At 43.7% G+C, this 21,316-nt stretch overlaps 2 protein-coding genes across 2 annotated transcripts; both read right to left on the minus strand.

Moving 5' to 3' along the window:
• Positions 1-1,574: 1,574 nt before the first annotated feature.
• LOC100285563 (ATPase) lies at positions 1,575-11,952 on the minus strand. The gene is made up of 14 exons (NM_001158454.2): positions 11,736-11,952; positions 11,094-11,230; positions 10,872-11,005; positions 10,413-10,558; positions 10,098-10,177; positions 9,514-9,771; positions 9,245-9,355; positions 8,979-9,101; positions 3,921-4,042; positions 3,777-3,846; positions 3,466-3,558; positions 2,649-2,776; positions 2,157-2,298; positions 1,575-1,932 (listed from the first exon to the last, which is right to left on the minus strand). The coding sequence occupies exons 1-14, from the start codon at positions 11,884-11,886 to the stop codon at positions 1,801-1,803; spliced, it is 1,827 nt and encodes a 608-aa protein (NP_001151926.2). The 5' UTR covers positions 11,887-11,952; the 3' UTR covers positions 1,575-1,800.
• Positions 11,953-12,142: 190 nt separating this feature from the next.
• Positions 12,143-13,068, minus strand: LOC100275095 (hydroxyproline-rich glycoprotein family protein). Its single transcript, NM_001149278.1, is given in 2 exon segments — positions 12,143-12,514; positions 12,631-13,068. Coding segments are annotated over 2 exon segments (390 nt in total). The 5' UTR covers positions 12,847-13,068; the 3' UTR covers positions 12,143-12,340.
• Positions 13,069-21,316: the final 8,248 nt, after the last annotated feature.

Here is a 21,316-nt window from a genome sequence, read left to right on the forward strand (position 1 = left end):
AAGCGCATTGCTTCTAGGCGCCTGGTCAAAGACGCCTTGCCTTATCTCAATTGGTTGGCTGATCTGAGGGGGGCTATTTCTGTTACAGCCCTTGCTAATCTCATGGACCTTTGTGACTTGCTAGAGGGGATGGTTCTTCAGCCGGATGTTCCCGATGTGCATGCCTGGAGGTTCAGTGAATCGGGTGAATACTCGGCTAGTTCAGCTTACAGGACTTTGCTTCTTGGCTCTGTTAGCTTTGAGCCTGCTGAACGCATTTGGAAATCCTGGGCTCCAGGAAAGTGTAAATTCTTCCTCTGGCTTGTGGAGCACGATAGATGTTGGACGGCTGACAGACTTGCTAAGCGTGGCCTGGATCACCCGGAGTCTTGCCCTTTATGCGACCAGATGGAAGAAACTATCAACCATTTGCTGGTTCAGTGCAGTTTTGCAAAACAGTTTTGGTTCAGCCTTCTGCGGTCAGGTGGTTTCCAGGAGCTCTGCCCTTCCCATGATGACGTCTGTTTTGAAACCTGGTGGAGGAATAGTGCTGCCAGGGTGGGCAAACCTTTATCCAAGGGATTCAATTCTCTAGTCATTTTGGGTGCATGGTCTTTGTGGAAGCATAGAAATAGGTGTGTTTTTGAAAATTGTAACCCTAGCGCTGCGGTGGTGTTGGCAGCTGCAAGGGAGGAGTTAATGGGTTGGCGTATGGCTAGAGCCAAAGCGCTCTCTTTCTTCCATTTAGAAGAGGTGTCTTAGGTGTCTTAGTTGTTTGGGGTGTGTTTTGGTTTTGGTTTGCCAAATGTAACACCTTTGTACCGGGGTTTTTTCTCCCCATTTTCTTCTTCTTAATACAAAAATACGCAGCTCTCCTGCGTATTCAAGAAAAAAATAAATTCTACAAGAACACGAAAGCTTGGCGATATGGATGATAAGAATCTAGAAAAATCTAGGATAGGAGACGATTCTGAATTGAAACGGATGAATATATAAATTTTCAAGAATATATTCTGATGTTATACCCGTTTGTTTGGGATTCCAAATTTTCAGCAACTAATCTGATTAAGAAAGTTGAACCAAACACAACATTAGGGTAATAGGGTGGATGGGGGTTCCATTGCAAGGAACAATAATGGTCACTTCCTTGAAGGAGGGTATGGCAATCTCATGAGAGTGGCCAATCTAATTTAAGCTGAAGCACTTGCTGCCTTGTATAATTTGGAGAGAAACACTTGCTGCCTTGCATAATTTGGAGAGAAACATTTAAGGCCTTGTACAGTTTAGAGAGAATAACTCGGTTCAAAATGTCAAGAATCATTTTGGAGACTGATGCGATAGAGTATGAAGGTGCCTGGGTTCGGTGGACCTTGATCAAAGTGTGGATGGGAACGAGGAACCCAATCAAGCAGAACAGAGATCTTATCAGCACCTCCTTTGATTATTATAGTGTTCGGTATTATCCGAGAAATTATGACATAGTGGTTGGTGGCCTAGGCATGCATGAGGAGGTGAGTGTGCCTAAATCAAGTATAATAAGGTGAAGTATTGTGTCCACCAGGTTATCCATATAGTCATCCAAAACATAGTTTTAAATGGTAGACTGTACCGTTCGTAGAGTAAAGTTTAAAATATAAGATGAAATGACAGATAGTATGTGTAACCTGTTGAAGTTTAAAATAGTAAATTTTAACTTATTAATAATCACAACCTTTCTACAATCATTTACAATGTCTCACTGTTACCATCTCTGGTTGGTTTTATTGCCTTGTCACACGAAACTCGAAATAAAGCAATGGTACAGCGCGAGGCTGTCAAACCTCAAACCGCCGGAGCAGGCTGAGGAACTGCAGGCCTGTTATTTCTTGCAAGACCAGGACGACGGAACGAGGGATGTACAGCCAGCACACGCTCCAGATACAGCGGGGTCTGCATCTCGATAAGCCGTGATATCTGCAAAACAAGACAATTAACGCAACAACGAAAAGCGTAAAAAACCCAGTAAAAGTGGATGTCTACTGCATCTTGTTTGCAGTCACAAAGGCTAGAGGAAAATAAGCATGTGAGGCCCTGGCTTCATTTCATTTCCATAGGTGCTCATATGAATCATCTGAGTGAGGCAAGCAAGCAGCATCGGTTTCGGACATAAACACTGATTAACAAGGTCCGGTACATACCGCCCTGCGGAACGCAAACATCTCTTCTTGACCAGACAATATCGCCACAAGGCCGGTAGTAGATGGTCCTGAGCCAGCATTGCCTTCCGCCAAAACATCCCTCCTCAGCTTTGTCCCTTCGGACTCGGTTTCAAACTGAAAACTGCATAGCAGGACCATTCATGTGAAAAACAAAAAATCGCTCTCAATTCATGTGCAATTCAAATTCAGACTTCTACATTCCACTGTAGAGGACCAGAAAACAATCAATTAATCTCTTTTGTCATGGTATTTCGCTCGAGGCCTTTGTAATTGCTTTAAACTCTTTCTCTATCTTTAATGGATGGCGGATCTTCTGCCTTTGCTTTAAAAAAGGAAAAAAAAAGACAAACATTTTCTCCACAACCCATGGCAGAAACAGCATATATAACAAAGCTCACTGAGACATACTCAGTTCATAGTGTTTGAGAAACCAGCCTTACATGGTCAGGAAAAGGTTCATCAAGTTATTACCTCTCTAAATCAAAAAGAGGTCCTTCCTCAGTTCCTTGAAAAAGATCATCAATGGATGAGGCAGCTAGGCATATAAGGCGGCAGTGGTGGTTGTACAACTCATCGATAAGAGTGATAAACCTTCTTGCCTACATGAATCATGATATTAGCTACAGAGGGGGAATAAGCTATCTCAGAAAGGCAAAGAGTAACAACTAAGGTGCTGTTTGGTTCATATATTTGTAACGTGATGGGTAACTGATAACATTAAACCATGTTTGTTTAAGTCCAACCGTAATCAAATACCACACTAAAAACTGATACCGGCTTATTCAAACTTGTTACCGCTGGTATTCGAGTGTGAATCAATACTGTTGCCATTTACGTTAATTTCGTGAACCAAACATCACCTAACTAATGGTTACTGCCCATCAATTCAGGTATCTACCTAAAAATTTAAACAAACAGACCTTTTCTCTTTCATAACTTGCAATATATTTTAAAAGCTCTCCAACCTAATCAACATGCCCTCTCCATCTTTCTATCCAAAATATTACTGTCTTGCTTTGCTAGTTTGCTACATCCCTCTACAGAGATCCTTGCTTTCAGCACTTTAAAATCACATTTTACTTTGTGTTATTTTCTTGAGAACGTGTTTCATTTATAGTACTTATATAGGCTGACAGGTTCCAGTTTACCTGCAGCATCTGAAATTTTCATGCCTGCTAACCAAATAAGAACTTTGAAGTCCAGATTGCTACGTTCATGTTCCCTTCCACCTATTTCCTCTGCCCAAACCGACTGAAAGAAGCAGAAAACCCAGCATGTGAAGAAATACCTTGTCACGGATCTTCATACTCATCGCTGGAATTTCTGATATGAAAATTGTATGGTAGTTCCTAGCTATTGCTATATAATCTGCTGCTCCGACCTGAGAAATTAGTATAGGGGTGATCGATGTATTAGCGAAAGAGCTACTATGCTCTCAGATATAATAAAAAAGGAACTACTGTTGGGAAATTTAAGTTTATGTATTTGACTACTATCAGCTATAGTGCAAGTAATAATATAAGCTATTCTGCAGTAATAAATTTTTCTTTCCATCTAACTTGAACTGCAGACAGATACGAAATGAGGTTGAGATATTACTGGGCGACCACATAGATACTCGAAGTCAAACCTTGCGACACCATTACAGCTTTGAGGAATCTCAATAGACCTGTCAACATGCAACTGAAGTTCATTTAGTTTTTATTTTCGCTGGTGCAGAGATGCTTTATCAAATGGACATACCTCCCAAACATTACAGGAATGGTGACAGAAACAATATTTTCTCCTGATTGGTCAGTTATGTCATGCCACATAGCCTCATACATGCTGCGAGCATCAGAAGTGGCAGGCCAAAAATAGTGAACCTGCCAACAATATAAAAGGTATGTAGTCAGATCAAGATTATAAACATAACCTAACTCCAAAACAATATCCCAAGGTCTCCCCACGCTCGCGTCGCTCCCACGCGGGGCGACACGGGCGGCTCCCAAGCCCGCCGCCGCTTTCCCTCTCTTCTCCTCTACTGCCACGCCGCCGCCGGAGCTGGCCGCCGGCATGACCGTCCGGCCGGCAGGGAGGGTGGTGGCGAGGCTCTCTTCTTCGCGTTGGTGGCGCGCTCCGCAGAAAGCCGGCAAGCCATCCCTCGCGCGGCTGCGTGGAGTTGACTGGGTGGCTGTTGCGGCTGCGGCGGCGCCGGCTGGTGCCCGCGCAGGTGTAGGGGACGGCGGCTTGGGTCGCTGGCCCATGGCCCAGGCGGTCGGATCCGGTGCTCGGGGGCCAGATCTGGACCCTGTCGATCGGATCTGCCTCAGCAGCTGGCAGTTGGTGCGGTGGCGGCCGGTGGCGGTTGCGGTGGCGGCAGTTGGTTGGGGCTTGTGCAGGTGTTGTGGGGTGCGCTCTCTTCTTTGCCACCTCTCCCCTCACGTCCTTGACTGCTGTTGTGGTGGGGGCGACAACCTCCTTCGACCGACCGGCCCGCAGTGTTCGGGCGGTGGCCTTGGCGACGACCCAGGGTGGTCCTCGCGGTTGTGGTCAACACGGAGGCCGCGACGTTTGCAGGGACGTCGGTTTTGGGGCCTGTCATCCAGATCTGGTGGCCTCAGGGCAGGGGCGGCGCCCGAGATGGTGGGGCACACGTCCTGTGGCTGCTGGCGGATGATGGCGGCAACATCGGCAGGTGCCGGGGCTGACGACGTTGGTCATTTGTGGCCTCGGCGTGCGGCTGTGTGAAGCTGCGATGGTGGTGGCTCGACGCTCCGGCGTCGGCGTGGCGGTGCTTGAGGTCGCACGTTTGTGAGGGGTGGCGTCGGCCAGTGGCCAGAACAGCGCAAGGTGGCAGGGTGCTCGGCGACATCTAGATTCGGTGGCCGTGTGTGCTAGTGCCATCGGCTGCTGGGTGCGGCTCTAGCACGTGCCTGTGTGACGCATATGGTATGGAGGACGGCGACGACGGTAGCTCTTGGCCTGACGTTGGTGCTAGGGGCTTCTTGGGCGAGAGCCTCGGCGACGGCGACACGCCGCTTCCCCTGTTGGGGGCGTCGTATTCCCCAACATTTTCTTCCTTGGGCGAAAGCCTGGTCCATCTCGTACTCGCGATGGTGACGTCCCCGATGTCACTCCCTTCCTGAAGGCGTCGCATTGAAGTTTGTCGGCCTCAGCTTCGCCTTCGATGGTTGCTTTTGATTCTCGGCGTCTGGTATGCGGGTGAAGATGGGGCTTTGCAAGGTGAAGTCGAAGCTGCTGCATCAGGGGTTGTGGCTCGACAACGATGACAGCTGACAAGCCCCCTTCTTCGTGGACTGGATTGTTTCGAAGGGTCGTGCATCTACTGGGGGTAGGACGGAGGTTCAAGCTCATTGGTGAAGAATCGGAGTTGTCTCACGTGGGGTGTGTTGAGGCTTGGCAACGACGACGCACTGTGATCTTTCTCCTTCTATGCTGGTGTGTTTGGTTGTAGGTGTTGTCGTGTTTTCTTTGGCCATGTGCGGCCCGTTTTGCGGAGTCGGAGCTGCTTGTCCCTTGGGTCGAGCTCGGCAACGATAACTCTGGATGGGTTGTGTGTGAGGGGCTCCCGTTATCGGGGATGTTTGTGCATTCTGTAAGCGGTGAGTGTTGTGCCGGGTTGATGTCCCAATCCAACCGGTGAGTTTGGCGTGTTGGTGTCCCAATCCAACCGCATGTTGTTTTGTTGCTCTGTCCGATCCGGATCCTTCTCCTTTATTAATATAATCGGCAGCTCTCCTGTCTGGTTCGTTTCAAAAAAAACATAATATGACAGATAATACAGGGAATAATAAATACAACGGATAGTGAGTAAATCTGCAGGTGCTTAGAAGAGGATATTGTTAGAGAAACTAGGACCTTGTACCCACAACCCTAGCCACTAGATGCATAGAAACTAATAGATTATACCTTTGGGATCGGAGGACGACATCATTAGGTTGATGACTCTCAACTCAAAACGGTGAGGTAGCGGCAGCGGCCTTTACTTCACTAACTGTGCTTAGGAGAAGATCGGATCTCATGGTATGTTGGGAAGAGGAGGCTACGACAAACGTTGGTTATCGTGCCGATTCTCTCTCCCTGTATTTATATATGCGACGTGAAAGGGTCGTAACCATAAGGTTGTTGCGCCTGCGATCAGGACGCGAGATAAGAGTCTAGCTCGATCCCCTTGACCGAGTCAGATGAGATCAACCCTGACATATATATCTAACTAGTTTATGTCAAGATATATAAATATAAAATAGATCATATAAGGATCACACTGTTTAGCTTGATAACTTTAACTTTATACCAGGATCTGAACTTATGTAGTCTTATTTCTAAAGGAGCAGGATAACGACAAGGTTTATCTCTATGGGGAGAAAGCAACAGATTTGTACACCAAGTGTCATAATATCTTGGATTCCGAAAGCCTATAAAGAAGGTGCTGAGTTCATGATTGATAAAGTGGCAGATCATCTTTCAGGCTGGAAAGCTTCTCTAATGAATAAAGTTGGGCGTCTAATTCTCGTTGAGGTGGTCTTGACTAGGGGTGACAATGGGCTCTAAATTTTGCACTATAAGATTTAAGGATCAGATCGGATTAGGATCGGGCCATATTTCTATTCATTTTTTAACTAAAAAATTATTTAGAGCTCTACCATTTTATGAAGAATCATTTGGATCACGATCCATTACCACCCCTAGTCTTGGCAGCCTCTCCAATTCATCTCAGGATTGCCAATCTACCAAAATGGGCCAACAAGGAATTGGACAAATTGCACCGAGGCTTCCTTTGGAAGGGGCGGAAGCAAGCCAATGGGGGCAAGTGCCTAGTGTCCTGGGCAAAGGTGCAGCGCCCACTAAAATGTAGTGTCTGGCCATTCATGATCTGGAAATTTTCGGATGGGCCCTGCAAACTAGATGGCTTTGGGCACATAAACTGATCCTACAAGGCCTTGGGCCGGCCGGTTTAACAATTGAAGTACCTCAAAACACCCGGGTATTGTTTGATTAGGCTGTTGTCACCTCTGTAGGAAATGGTGAATCAACTCAATTTTGGAATTCGGACTGACAGGTGGCTGAATGGGAAGACCATTGCTGAAATGACGCCTAACCTGCTGAAGGTGACAGACCCAGTGCCGGAGGCTCTCACATGAGTGAGGCCTTGGGAAGGGATAAACCGAGGCAAGCCTAGCCCGCTGAAAACAATCCTAAAAAGAGCTACAAAAAATAGGACGGTGGCTGAGGCCCTTGTCTATAGGAGATGGGTGGATGACATCAGGGGAGCATTATAGTACAGGTCCTGACGGAATATCCTCATTCGGGACCAAGTATGTGGCATTGTCCTTCAGCATGGGGTACCAGATCAGCATCGTTGGAAGTTTTCTCAAGATGAGATCTATAGCAGTGAATCGACATATGAAACTTACTTTGAGGGAAATATTAATTATTCGCCTTGGAGAAAAAATTGGGTGCCATTGCAGTGCAGATTTTTCATATGGCTAACTGTCAACAATAGGTGTTGGACATAGAGATGGTAATGGGTAAAAACCCGCTGGGTATTACTTGCCCAAACCCATACCCGCGAAAAAAATACGCCCCCTAAAAAACTCATACCCATGACGAGTATAAAAGTTTGCCCAAACCAAAGCCCATGCGGGTTTTGGGTACCCAATGGGTTTCCCATACCCGCTAACATCAACATAAAAAATAATTCATCATGTAAATGACAATCAATACATTAATAAGCTATGATAAAAAAACAAGTGATAACTAATTTTAGCTTAAACTTTGCTACATGAAGTTTATTTCAATTAGAACATATTAAATTAATAATATTATGAGACATGTTTATGGGAATCTTGATTTTAAAACGGGTTTTAAAACCCAATGGGTTTGCGGGTATGGGTAGTGGAAGAATAAACTCATGCCCACGTACCCGTTGGGTTTCCATTTGAACCCATTAACAAACCCATGGGTAGAGAAATTGATCTAAACCCGTACCCTAATAGAGCAAAAACCCACCGGGTTTTGGGTAGCGGGTACCCATTGCCATCTCTAGTTGGACAGCTGATCGCCTAACAACAATAAAAAACAATACAACACCTTCTGACCACTTGTGTTTTCACCTGGCAAGTGTAGGTTCTAATTTTCCAGCAACTGAACATTACCGCTGCTGCTCCTACGAGTCTACGACTTCCTCTCGCTTCCTGGGTTGGTGGGGTAAAACAATCAAGAGTGTGCCCAAGGAAATGAGGAAAGGATTACATCCTCTTGCATCCTAGTATCATGGGAAGTTTGGAAACATTGTAATTCTTGTGTTTTTGAGGGAAGGCTGCCCCAAGTCACTTCACTTCTCTACACAGTAGCAGATGAGTGCAGCTTATGGTGCATGGCTGGAGCATTCAAGCTCCAGGAACTCCTTGCTAGGTCGTTCACCTCCTTCTGTTTTTTTTTGTTTGTGTGTGTGTGTGTTAACGTCAACCTAGATCTTTCCAGGGTTGTTGAACGTTTATCTTCTTACTTAATGAAATGACATGCAACTCTCCTGTGTAGTTCAAGAAAAAATCCCCTACATTGGTATACAATTTGTTAACATGCTATGTCATCCTGTCATCCACCAGGGGTCAAATCATGGAATTCATCCAGGTGACTACCTCCTAAATTGAATACACATGCACCTAACCAGACTTCTTAGACCAAATTAATATATATATATATATATATATATATATATATATATATATATATATATATATATATATATATATATATATATATATATATATATATATATATATATATAAATTAAACCTCAGTTGAGCCTTCTGTCGGAATTAGGCGGCGATAATCCTTTTCAGTACCCACAAGAATCTCATTGCAGCTTTCATCCAATTTTGATAATAACTCAAGGAAGATGTCCCTTTGCATCCCATCCTACAAATCAACAGAGAAAAGAACGAGATGATAACAATACGGTACTAAGGTATTTTAACTTGGTAGGCAAGGTCGTGAGAAAATGATAACACATATAATTGATAAATTGGAAATAAAACAAAAACACATTAAGAAGGACCTGCCTGATTCAGATCTTCTGGTGCTTTATTACTGGTTGCTACAAGTACTGTCCCCGTGCTTAACAGCCTGCTTAGAATGCCAGAAAGTGCTACCACAGCAAAAACATCAATGGTCTGCAAAAATGCACTTGCTCAGTGTACTAAAAAAGCATTAGGTCGCAGAGAATATTTAGTTAACTATGCAAATTCTAAAAGCTTATTAAATCATAAAAAACAGTAAGTACAGAGAAGGCAAAAAGGCTTCAATGCTTGACACTTCAAAATTTAGGTACCTGTATCTCATCAAAGCATAGAATGCTTGCTCCAGTTTTATTTGCCTGTCTATCAACCAAAAACTTGTCAGCAACTGCCAAAAGGATGTGCTTTTCCTGTGTCTGTTGTTTGTACTTCTCTTCGCCAATCAACCACTCCTTAATTTTTGTGTCAAAAGGAAGGCTTGATATCCAACTGAAAGCACTTGAGTGAATAGATTTGTCATCATCACGTCTCTTCCATACATCATGCATATGATCATGTATTTCAAGCATGGCCTGCATCAAAGGGTACTCCAGTCTTATGCAAATCCTTGGCAACAAGGTAACAATTAAAATAAAATAACTAAAAAGTTAATTTATAGTTTTATGTTAATGCCAACTTGCCAAGCTACACCTGTGCAAATGACTTCAGACAGATGTGTGTGTGTCCGAATATGCTACGACAACAGCTAACAGATAGAGTTGAGACAATATCAATCTACTATTGCTAGCCATCTTCTGATCTTCAATCAAATCAACTGGTCTTCAGGTACAACAGCTATATCAGATTACAACTGAATGACTGAACATCCATTGGTATTTGTAAATAGCAGAGAATTTACCTCATGAAAGTGAAACCTCCTCCTGTGTTTGATGACACCTTCAGTGGCCCCATAGAACATGTCCATCAACATTGTCTTCCCTGTGTACAAGTTGTGCCTTGAGATTAGTACAGGTGACAGAATAATATTTCAGAAGACGTAAAATATCAACACGGTTACTTGCTCACGTTAGTTTCATAAATGTAGGGCAAAATGGCCCAACAGAAGCATTTTACCCCTCATTTGTAGGCCAGCTAGAGAAACTAATAGACAAAATGGAACCAACAAGATTAGAAAGTGCTTCTTTCGAACATGAGCAACAATCAGGTAGCTTACCACTTCCAACATTTCCATAGAGATACAATCCTTTAGGAGCAACAGGAGCGACTGGTCTATGGCCTACCAATGTATCTAGTTTCTTCTCTCGGTTCAGGTACGAGACCCACTTACCAACTCCAGGTTCTATGCTTCCTCTTCTTCTCCTGGGTTTAATCAACAAAACACAGGTTAGAAAAAAAAACCCAGCATAGTCCATTTCTCGTATGAAGCAACTAAAACCTGGCATGCTCAGATGTATTGTAATGCATATTGAGCTGTTAATATTCTTGCAGGAGCTGAGGAGTAACAGCAGCGCTCCATCCATGGATGGTTTCAGCATAACAGAATTTCACAGCACCATACTGAAAGTAATTTGGGAATGGGATAGATGCGCAGTGACGCCAATAAGATATCCCATGTAATAAGTATGTTAAACGAGCTCTATAATAGTGGCCAACTTGAGAATACGCATTTTACCGTGCAACCAACTTGTCAAGAAATCCCCTTCTCTCATCAATCCATACACCACCACGCTGCTTATCTTCAGCTTCTTCGACAAGAAGCCTGCGCCGCTCTTTCTCCCTGCTATTCTCCCAGAAGTACAGCTTGTCCTGCATAGTACATAGGTTTCTTACTGAACAAGCGCAGCGAGGTACTGAGTCTATTGACAAGTGAGAAGAAGCGGGTGCGAAAGCTTACATGATAATCCTCCATTTCCATCTCGTACCGTTGAAGCCTACTAAGTAGGTTGTCTAATTCGGAAGCTACATTTTCCTGGTAACTATCATGCGTGAGCTTCCCTTGGCTCACTAGCTTCCTGTAGAGCGTAAGAGGACCTTCAGATAGAACACAAGAGTATGAGAGACCGAAATCGGAGGGAAGAGTTTTTTTTTTTTTGGGGAGGGAGGGGGGGGGGGGGGGGGGGGGGTTGACGTTGTGATGAATTTGAGCAATGTGAATTATCACGTTATCCTCTGCATGTTCAGTACAATAGATGGCTGCATCTTTTGCATGTTCGGTACAATAGATGGCTGCATGTTTTCCATGTTCAGTACCACAGACAGGTGGCAGGTTTATCATGTATTCAGAGGGGAGGTATCACGGAACGGATTCACAGGGCTGGTGAGCTTATATGTTAATTCTGATGAGCAACAGTGGCATGTCATATCTGATTGCAAGCGCACATGAAAAAAACGCAGCAGTGGCGGGAATTTGAGTTCCATGAAATGCAGCTGCGACTTGAACCCATACTAGTCTATAGCCCGGGCGTCCGGTCTCATATGAAAATTAGGGACCGATCAGCCGCGCGGGCAGGGAGGAGGATGACGAGGATGAGGTTACCTGCGGGTTCGCGGCCGTGCTCGGAGGAGGCGCCGCCGTGGAGGCCACGGAAGAGGCCCGCGGAGGCCAAGGCGCGCGTTGCCGCATCGCGGAGGGCGGCGGACGCGGGGGATCGGCGGGTGACACGGACATGCAGGCGGCTGAGGATCATCGGTCGGTCGAGCTTGGTGGCGGGGCAGAGAGTAGAGAGGAGTACGCGGCGTTGGTTTGTCGGGTCAGGGAGGGAAGGTGACGCGGCGTCCTTGCTGACCGCGAACGCGTGGGCCGAGAGGAAGTAGCTGGGCCCGTGGGCTCATTTGGTTGCCCATCAACAAGCACGATTATTTCCACACGAGCATGCAGTGCACCAGGTTTGTTTGGCATATGGAGTTGATGGTATTAAAAAAATTATGAAAGATTTTGACTTGTTTAGAATTTAAACTCACTCAATCTCATCTATTACACATAGATTGAGAACAAAACGAATAAGTCCTAACACTGTCTAAATCTTGTATATAGTATATATCACAAGTGGAATGTTTGCACACTTTGTATTGTATTACCAAAAGCATATGATATACACACACAGTCGGTCACCGTAACAGCTAACTGCGTCATGCAGGTGTTTATACAGATACTGACGGACGGCTCATGCATGATCTGGTCTCCGACGGAACTCCAGCCGTCTTCTCTGCAGCTTGGGGCAAACACAAAGACGTCTCGTGAGGGCAGGGCCTCGCGAAGAACCTGGGGACCTTGTCCCCAGGCATGATAACGGGCAAACCACACGCTCTGTCCAGCTGCAAACAGAAACAGTGACACAGCCTTTCAAGTGTCCGTTCAGCAAGATAGACATGTTGAGGTGAGCGAGTGTGTGTGTGTGTGCGCGCGCGCATCGGACGGGAGTTTAATTTACCTTGTGATCACAGGTCGTCTTGCTCGGCGAGGACGCGACGGAGGTGCCCTCCTGGAACATGCCTGGATGCCGAGACCGGAGGAGGGAGCGGAGCTTGTCCCAGTGGTAGCAGCACGAGAACATGCCACTCAGGGCAAAGATCACGAGGAGCAAGAGGGCCGTCCCCAAGGGAAACCCCAGGGTCGGCCTTGAGGAATGCTCAATGGGCAACGCCATGGACGGACGGCCATTCGCATCACCTGCCTTCTGCTTATATCTGCTGCTGGCACTGGCAGTGCTTGCTTGACGCAGCTCATCTCACTGCCTGTCCTGTCCAAGAGAAAATAATCAAATGGACTTTCTAAAGGTGGCAAGAAAGCTACCCCATTCACTCCTTCTGGATACAAGTTTCAGGTATGTCCCCAAAGGATATATGCTTATTAGGTACCAGAGAAAACGATGGACTCTATAACAATGTACCAAAAGAGTTGTAGCAAGGATGGGAAAGGATAGCAGGCTTAGGGGTGTTCAGTTCCCACATCCTAAACTTTAGGTGCCATTTGGTTCACGAAATTTAACCTAAATGACAATGGTAATGATTCACGTCCGATTAACAGCGGTAACAAGTTTGAATATGACGGTACTAGTTTCTAGTGTGTTATCTAATTACAGTTGAACTTAAACAAACATAGTTTAACGTTATCGGTTACATTACAAATATGTGGAACAAACAACACCTTAGTGACTAAAATTTAGTCACTTTTAATTCCTAAAATACCAAACGGGATAACTAAAATAGTTCTTTTAAATAAGTTTTTAGGGACAAGTTTAGGAGGGTGACTAAAGGAACCAAACGTCCACTTAGTCTAGGATATCAAATTGTAGACTATAATCACCCTATATTTAGAGAAGATTCTCTTCTCTATATGTTCTAGAGGACATTCCTCCGTCCTCTCTGTCCCCTCTCCTATATTCAATTTCATACTTTTAAAAACAGACTAAGCAAAACTACGTATAAAGCATTTGAGAGTATGCCAAATACATACATAAAAAAATCTAGAGCAAAATATATCTCTAATATAGGTATTTATATAGAGAGGGTGAGATTTAAAAAAACACTGTTAAAAAGGAATAAAATATAGATGAGAGAATCTTTTAGAGAAAATGATAAAGGAGAGATATGAGAATGCTTTTCATCTGGAGATAGTCTAAAACTCATTGTATTTGTCTTCTGGAGATAGTCTTTTGGGTCTTTTTTAGATGTTTTGTTTCTCTTTTCTTAATATATACTTGAACCGTAGTTCTCCTACGTTTTTCAAGAAAAAAAGTCTTAAAACTTGTACAAATTCTATGAGATACTAGTAAAACAGGAACTTTACATAGCTCTATTTTCTCCTACATGAAGGAACTAACAAATTTCACTGAGTATTATGAGATGGCAACGGGTATAAACCCACTGGGTTTTGCCATCCTAAATCCATACCGTGAAAATTATCTATATTCATAAAAAAACTCGTATCCATGACGGATTTGAAATTTTGCCCAAACCCATACGTATCGGGTTAGCGAGTACCCGCGGGTTTCATCTTCAATATGCTTGTTCTTCTCATAATCAATAAGTATCGTAATGATTATTGAGATCATGGTCCAAAATTTATGTGATGTACAACGAGTCCATGATTTAGTATAAAAATTATTAGTAGAGAGAATGAAATACAAATAATAAGTTATATAATCAAGTGAACTTGCACTAAGTTATTCATCCACCACATATATAACGCTAGTAAAAACTATAATAGCAAGCAAGCAACATTCTCACCAACTACTTATACATATCATTGATAAAAATTAGGAAATAAATAGGGAGATAACAGGTCTGTTGTTCGTTTATAAAATAAAATGACAATATGCACTATGTTTGGTCGGGTTTAAAAAAACCCATATGTTCATGGGTTTAGATACTGTAAGAATAAACACGTACTCATGAACCCGTCGGGTATAGATTTATGTCCATTAACAAACCCATGGGTATAAAAATTGATCCAACTCCATACCCTAATGAGGTAAAAACCTATCAAGTTTCGGATGCCCATTACATCTCTAAGTAGTATAATGAGCTCAGAATGAGTTTGTGGATCCAAAAGAGATTTAGCTGTCACGATCATTTGATCCATTTAACGCAAGTTGGCATACCAACACAAAAATACAATGTGCAAAGGGCGCAGAACAGAACAGATGAACATGAAACACTGTATCTAGTGTGCATCATCATTACCCTTTTGAAAAGTATATTCTTTTCGAAAGATAAAGGCTACCAAATTGACAGCAATCTGCGCAAGCGTACGGATGGCTCATATACAAAGTTATCAGGAAAATGTGTCTGCTGATCTTAGAGAACAAATGTGCCTGCTAGCTATCACTACGTACATCACTGAGACGAGAAGGTAAGCCTAAGGATGGCAAATGGAAGAGTTGGGTAGTTTTAGAACTCCACAAGAGAAGCAGCAATAAAAATAAAAATTCACAGTAAAGTGTAGTACTTTGCTTAGGCTATACGGCCGTACCATTTTCATACCAAAGAGGGCACACCAAGAATGTTTCGCTTTCAGAAGCATAGTGATATGCTCTTAAGCTATGGTGCAACTGTTCATGAAAGATGAGCTGCACGAGCAGATCTGATACAACTAATTAGTGTCTCACCAGCCATGATATTTAATTGTATTTATTTCATAAGAACCACAATACCCGATCTTACTACTAATGTTTTGTTTCCTTAATTGAAGCTACCCAAAGAGTTCAGACCAGTATTTTTTTTCCCCTCAATGAATACTGAATCAACTCATTTAGTTAAAATCTGGCATCATTACATAATAGCTTGATATAAGTCTATTCAAATCATAAATACTTCTCGAACTGTCAAGCTATAATCAACACATAGGACAGTGAACTGATTCTTCCAGACATAAACAAAAATATGAGCAGATATAGAAATGGTAAGACGATTTTATGCTAATAATGTGCTACATATGAGCATTTCAGATCTATACAAAGTATTAACATAATCTAGAGATGTTAACATCGAACTACTTATGGGTTAAGGTGCTTGGTATTGATTCCAGGGCCTAGGATGGTGAATGAAAAAAAATGCATCCTTTTCTCAAAACATACAATATGCATATAAAATTATCTTGCTAGTTTCATACCTCGCACACATACCAACATCACTAATGTAAGAGTTATGTCATGTGAGAGCGTACTCTTCGATAGTTTATTTCAAACACTAGATAACATAAATGAAAGATATTAAGGATCTTGATTAATGCTTTTGGTAGATGTGAGGGCATCATAGCAATGTGCACTAACAGCTAAAGGTAGAATAAATTCCATTACAAAGGTAAAGGTAGCTCCCTAGTCCATCGAAAGAAATAAAATATATTGGGACAACTGTGCCGGTGCCCCTGTTTTGGGGTGTAACTGTAGATTTGCTCCACTTTTTTAGACTCTGTGTGTTTGCATCTGTTTTTCAAAACAAAACTAAACAAAACTATTGTACATCCCTGCTACGTTAGTTGTACTAGACGGTGTTAAGGAACAATTGTGTCAGTGCCCTTGTTTTGAAGTATAACCGTACGTGAGAAGCTAAGGAGGTGTTTGGTTCATGCATTTTCAACCCGTATCCATTCACAGCGGCATCAAATCACTGCACTCACCGTTTGGTTCGACGCGCGCTTTATTGCTTCACGCAGTATTGGTTCCGCGCCACTTGTCTACGGCATTTTCGGATTGCGCTGCCTCGCTTGGATCCTGCATGCTGTAAACAAACAAAGCCAGGTACCAATTGCCTTGTATCGGATAGCGCCGAGATGTCATTGCATTCCCGTTGCTGTCGCATGAAATGAACCAAACAACACCTAATAGTTTGTCTACTGAATAGGGCAGCAAAGCATTTGTCCACTGAACATCATGTAGAAAAGGATGTTTGTAGAAACATTCATGGATTTTCCAGCAGTTGGTCCAATTAAGTCAGTAATATATATGAGACACATCTTCGTATACTGGTTAACACTTGCACACAACGAGAAGTCGTGTCCACATCTTCGTTCATTAAGGCTGGCTTAGCAGACAGACAAAACAGTAGAGCTTATCTACCAGAGGACGTCGACTGAATCTCGATGTTGTCAATTAGCCTGACCTTTCCGAACCATGCCGTGTTGGATCAATAAACATGGAACCACTTTGTTGACACCTTTTTCGGGCTCCAAACACTCAACAAGAACCGGCGGCGGTGCTCTCTGCACAGGCGTGGACGGTCCGCGACCTGGGACAGGGGCTGACGTTCCCTGCCTGACGGCCGAACGGTCCGCGCGTGCGCAGGGGGCGGCGAAGGTCGCCGGCGGCACCTGGATCTCGCTCCCGGGAGGGACCCCGTCGGGGAGGAGAGATCCTAGGGGTTGTCTAGGCTCGGTATGCCGACCTAGACTCCTCTAATCGACGTAGAGTCGAAGAGAAGTGGAGAATTTGGGGATTGGAATACTAAACTAAGGATAAACTAGAACTAGACTAGAACTACTCCTAATGCATAAGGTAAAAACGAGTAATAAACTGGATTTGATCGATTGTTAGGGGTTCAATCGGCCGTAGCCCTTCATCTATATAAAGGGGGAGGTCTGGATCCGCTTCAAACTGATTTCCGAGTTAATCCCGTGGTTTTAGGTAACCAATCCCGCGAGAAACTAGGAACCCTAACTGATTCTGCGCACGCGCGGACCGTCCGCGCCACCACCACGGACAGTCTGGACCGTGGACCGTCCGGCCTCAGGGCCGGACCGTCCGCGAGACACATTTGGTCTTCAACATATGCCCCCTGCCTTTTGGTGAAGGTTGACGAACCAAAAGCATATGAACTAAACCTGATGTAAGTCACCGGCTTTTCAATATTGAGATCATTTAATAAAGCACCAATGTATAAAGGTCGTTTCAGATTTTATCTTTCTCGGCCATGACCGTTTGATCACTGAATCAAAAGGAATAGAATGGAGGTGCCCCCCAGTATGGATAGACAAAGGGACTATACATGTACCATGGATTCATCGTACCATTCCATGTTTGAACAGGATAATATACCGACGATGAGTAAACGGGTGGAAAGTACCCTGGTCTCATAGGATGAATAGGCGGTGCGTGTTGTGTTGCCTTTCGGGCCGTTTTGTTTACCCGTTTCGTTTTAGCAGGTGACCGAGGTTTCTTCGTTGACCGATCACGTAGAACTGTCTTCTCGCTAGTATTCTTGGAGAGCAACTGATCAACAGTAGAGTCAGCTTTGAACGGCAGACCATTTGTGCTTTGTCGTTGTGTCTCCTTCCCTTTTAAGGTTTTGTGTGGAGGCTGACGCCTTTGGGCATAGGCGGACTGTCCGGCAAAGTTAGCCGAACCGTCTAACTGAACACCGGACCGTCCGCACGTAGGTGCCATACCGTTTGTAGTGTTCAGGCCAGGCTGTCGTGCTTGGCTCATTAATTGTGCCTGCCCCCCGGTGCCTCCGGACTTTTTAGCCTTATCGTACGGAGCCTTTTGAGCAATCTCCTTTTGTGATATATTAGACGTGCGAGGACTGTCAATGATAATGTCTTTGCTTTTGCCTTTATCGGCCATTTCGGGCCGAACTAAGATCTTTTTGCATGCGATATCTATTGTATTAACAGGAAATGGTTGTGTGTCCACTTGCATCTCCTCAAAAGCCAACCGGCCTTCATTTATGGCCGATTGTACCTGTCGACGAAAAACATTACAGTCATTGGTGGCATGAGAAAAAGAATTATGCCACTTACAATAAGCACGTCTCTTTAATTCATCTATAGGAGGGATAGTATGAGTTAATTTAATGTTGCCATTTTTAAGTAGCTCATCAAATATCTTATCATATTTGACAACATTAAAGGTAAATTTAATCTCTTCTTGCCGATTCTTTTGAACCGGCTGTAAGGAAGAACATGCTGAAGATTTGGCCTTTGTTGGCCAAATAAACTCAGCGGTATATACATTCATCATCTGAATTATCACGCTCTATCAGATGTATAGTACGGGCAGCCGATTTTGATGTCTCTTTAAATCGGCTTTCACAGGCTAAAGCCCGCTGATGTAGCTGGGCTATCGAAAAGAACTAGGTCCCATCTAATTTGTCTCTTAAGTAGGATAGCAACCCATTAAAAGCTAACCCTGCTAGCTCTTTGTCTGCGACATGGATCCGAAAGCATCGGTTTCTAGTGTCCCGGAACCTCCGGATATAGTCATTAACCGATTCTTCGCGTCTTTGGCGGACTGAAGCTAAGTCAGCTAGCCCTAATTCATATTCCTCGGCAAAGAAATGTTAATGAAATTTATTTTCTAACTCATTCCAGGAATTAATGGAATTAGGAGGCAGGGCGGCGTACCATGCAAAAGCGGTACCAGTAAGGGATAAAGAAAATAACCGAACACGAAATGCTTCTCCATCGGCCAATTCGCCTAGGTGTGCTAGGAATTGGCCTATGTGTTCGTGTGTGCTTCTCCCATTCTCACCAGAAAACTTAGAAAATTCCGGTATCCTTGCCCCTTGTGGATATGGGACAATGTCAAACCGGTGATTATACGACTTTTGGTATGATTGCCCTACTTTGGCTACACTAACTCCGAACTTATCTCGAAATAGTTCAGTCATCCCTTCCCTAATTTTTTCCATTGCACCCGGTGGCAGACCACCGGATCCTGGGCTGTGGGGCTCATTTGGTCGGGCATTAGTATACCGACCTTCTTGTCGTGACCGATCGATAGTGTTGATCGGTCTGTGATTGTATGGCACACCGGACAGTCCGGTGCGCCAGACCAGGGGTGCCCTCGATTTCCCCTTTGCTCCTTTATTGAATCCAAAACTTGGTCTTTTTATTGGCTGAGTGTGAACCTTTTACACCTGTATAATCTATACACTTGGGCAAACTAGTTAGTCCAAAGATTTGTGTTGGGCAATTCAACCACCAAAATTATTTAGGAACTAGGTGTAAGCCTAATTCCCTTTCAATCTCCCCCTTTTTGGTGATTGATGCCAACACAAACCAAAGCAAATAGAGAAGTGCATAATTGAACTAGTTTGCATAATGTAAGTGTAAAGGTTGCTTGGAATTGAGCCAATATTACTACTTACAAGATATGCATGGAATGTTTCTTTCTTATTTAGTATTTTGGACCACGTTTGCACCACGAGTTTTGTTTTTGCAAATTCTTTTGTAAATCCTTTTCAAAGTTCTTTTGCAAATAGTCAAAAGTAGATGAATGAGAGTTTGTAAAGCATTTTCAAGATTTGGAATTTTCTCCCCCTGTTTCAAATGCTTTTCCTTTGACAAAACTCCCCCTAAATTAAATCCTCCTCTTAGTGTTCAAGAGGGTTTTGAAGTAAGATTTTTGAAATCCCCCTTTTGAACATAATAGGATAACAATTGATAAATACTTTTGGAAAACGCTAAGTTTTTGAAATTGGTGGTGGTGGTGCGGTCCTTTTGCTTTGGACTCATTTCTCCCCCTTTTTGGCATGAATCGCCAAAAACGGAATCATTAGAGCCCTCGAAGTAAGTTCTTCCTCTTTGGTCATAAATGAATGAGTTAAGATTATACCAAAGACGAAGTCCGATCCTTTTGCTTTTGAGCTTTTACTCTCTCCCCCAAGGATGAAGTCCTTTTCTTTGATGCTCATTTCTCCCCAAGGAATAGAGAGTTGCTCGGAGTGATGGCGAAGCATGTGTTACGGAGTGGAAGCCTTTGTCTTCGCCGAAGACTCCAATTTCCTTTCAATATACCTATGACTTGGTTTGAAATAGACTTGAAAACACATTAGTCATAGCATATAAAAGAGATATGATCAAAGGTATTCAAATGAGCTATGTGTGCAAGCTAGCAAAAGAAATTTCTAGAATCAAGAATATTGAGCTCATGCCTAAGTCTGGTAAAAGATTGTTCATCAAGTGGCTTGGTAAAGATATCGGCTAATTGATCTTTAGTATTAATGTAAGAAATCTCGATATCTCCCTTTTGTTGGTGATCCCTAAGAAAATGATACCGAATGGCTATGTGCTTAGTGCGGCTATGCTCGACGGGATTGTCGGCCATTTTGATTGCACTCTCATTATCACATAGCAAAGGGACTTTGGTTAATTTGTAACCGTAGTCCCGCAGGGTTTGCCTCATCCAAAGCAATTGCGCGCAACAATGTCCTGCGGCAATATACTCGGCTTCGGCGGTGGAAAGAGCGACCGAATTTTGCTTCTTTGAAGCCCAAGACACCAAGGATCTTCCCAAGAACTGGCAAGTCCCCGATGTGCTCTTCCTATTAATTTTGCACCCTGCCCAATCGGCATCCGAATAACCAATCAAATCAAATGTGGATCCCCGAGGGTACCAAAGCCCAAACTTAGGTGTGTAAGCCAAATATCTCAAGATTCGTTTTACGGCCGTAAGGTGTGATTCCTTAGGGTCGGATTGGAATCTTGCACACATGCAAACGGAGAGCATAATGTCCGGTCGAGATGCACATAAATAAAGCAATGACCCAATCATCGACCGGTATACCTTTTGATCCACGGACTTACCTCCCGTGTCGAGGTCGAGATGCCCATTGGTTCCCATGGGAGTCTTGATGGGCTTGGCATCCTTCATTCCAAACTTGGTTAGAATGTCTTGA

Source organism: Zea mays, chromosome 1 (genome assembly GCF_902167145.1).
Source record: "Zea mays cultivar B73 chromosome 1, Zm-B73-REFERENCE-NAM-5.0, whole genome shotgun sequence".
NCBI lineage: Eukaryota > Viridiplantae > Streptophyta > Magnoliopsida > Poales > Poaceae > Zea > Zea mays.

Bases quoted from the DNA above. Each gene is read 5' to 3' on its own strand.
- LOC100285563 (NM_001158454.2), bottom strand. From the start codon at position 11,886: ATGATCCTCAGCCGCCTGCATGTCCGTGTCACCCGCCGATCCCCCGCG. The intron at 11,006-11,093 runs GTAAGCTTTCGC...TGTACTATGCAG, and splicing joins TGGAAATGGAGGATTATCAT to GACAAGCTGTACTTCTGGGA. The intron at 10,559-10,871 runs GTAAAATGCGTA...GATTAAACCCAG, and splicing joins CTTGACAAGTTGGTTGCACG to GAGAAGAAGAGGAAGCATAG.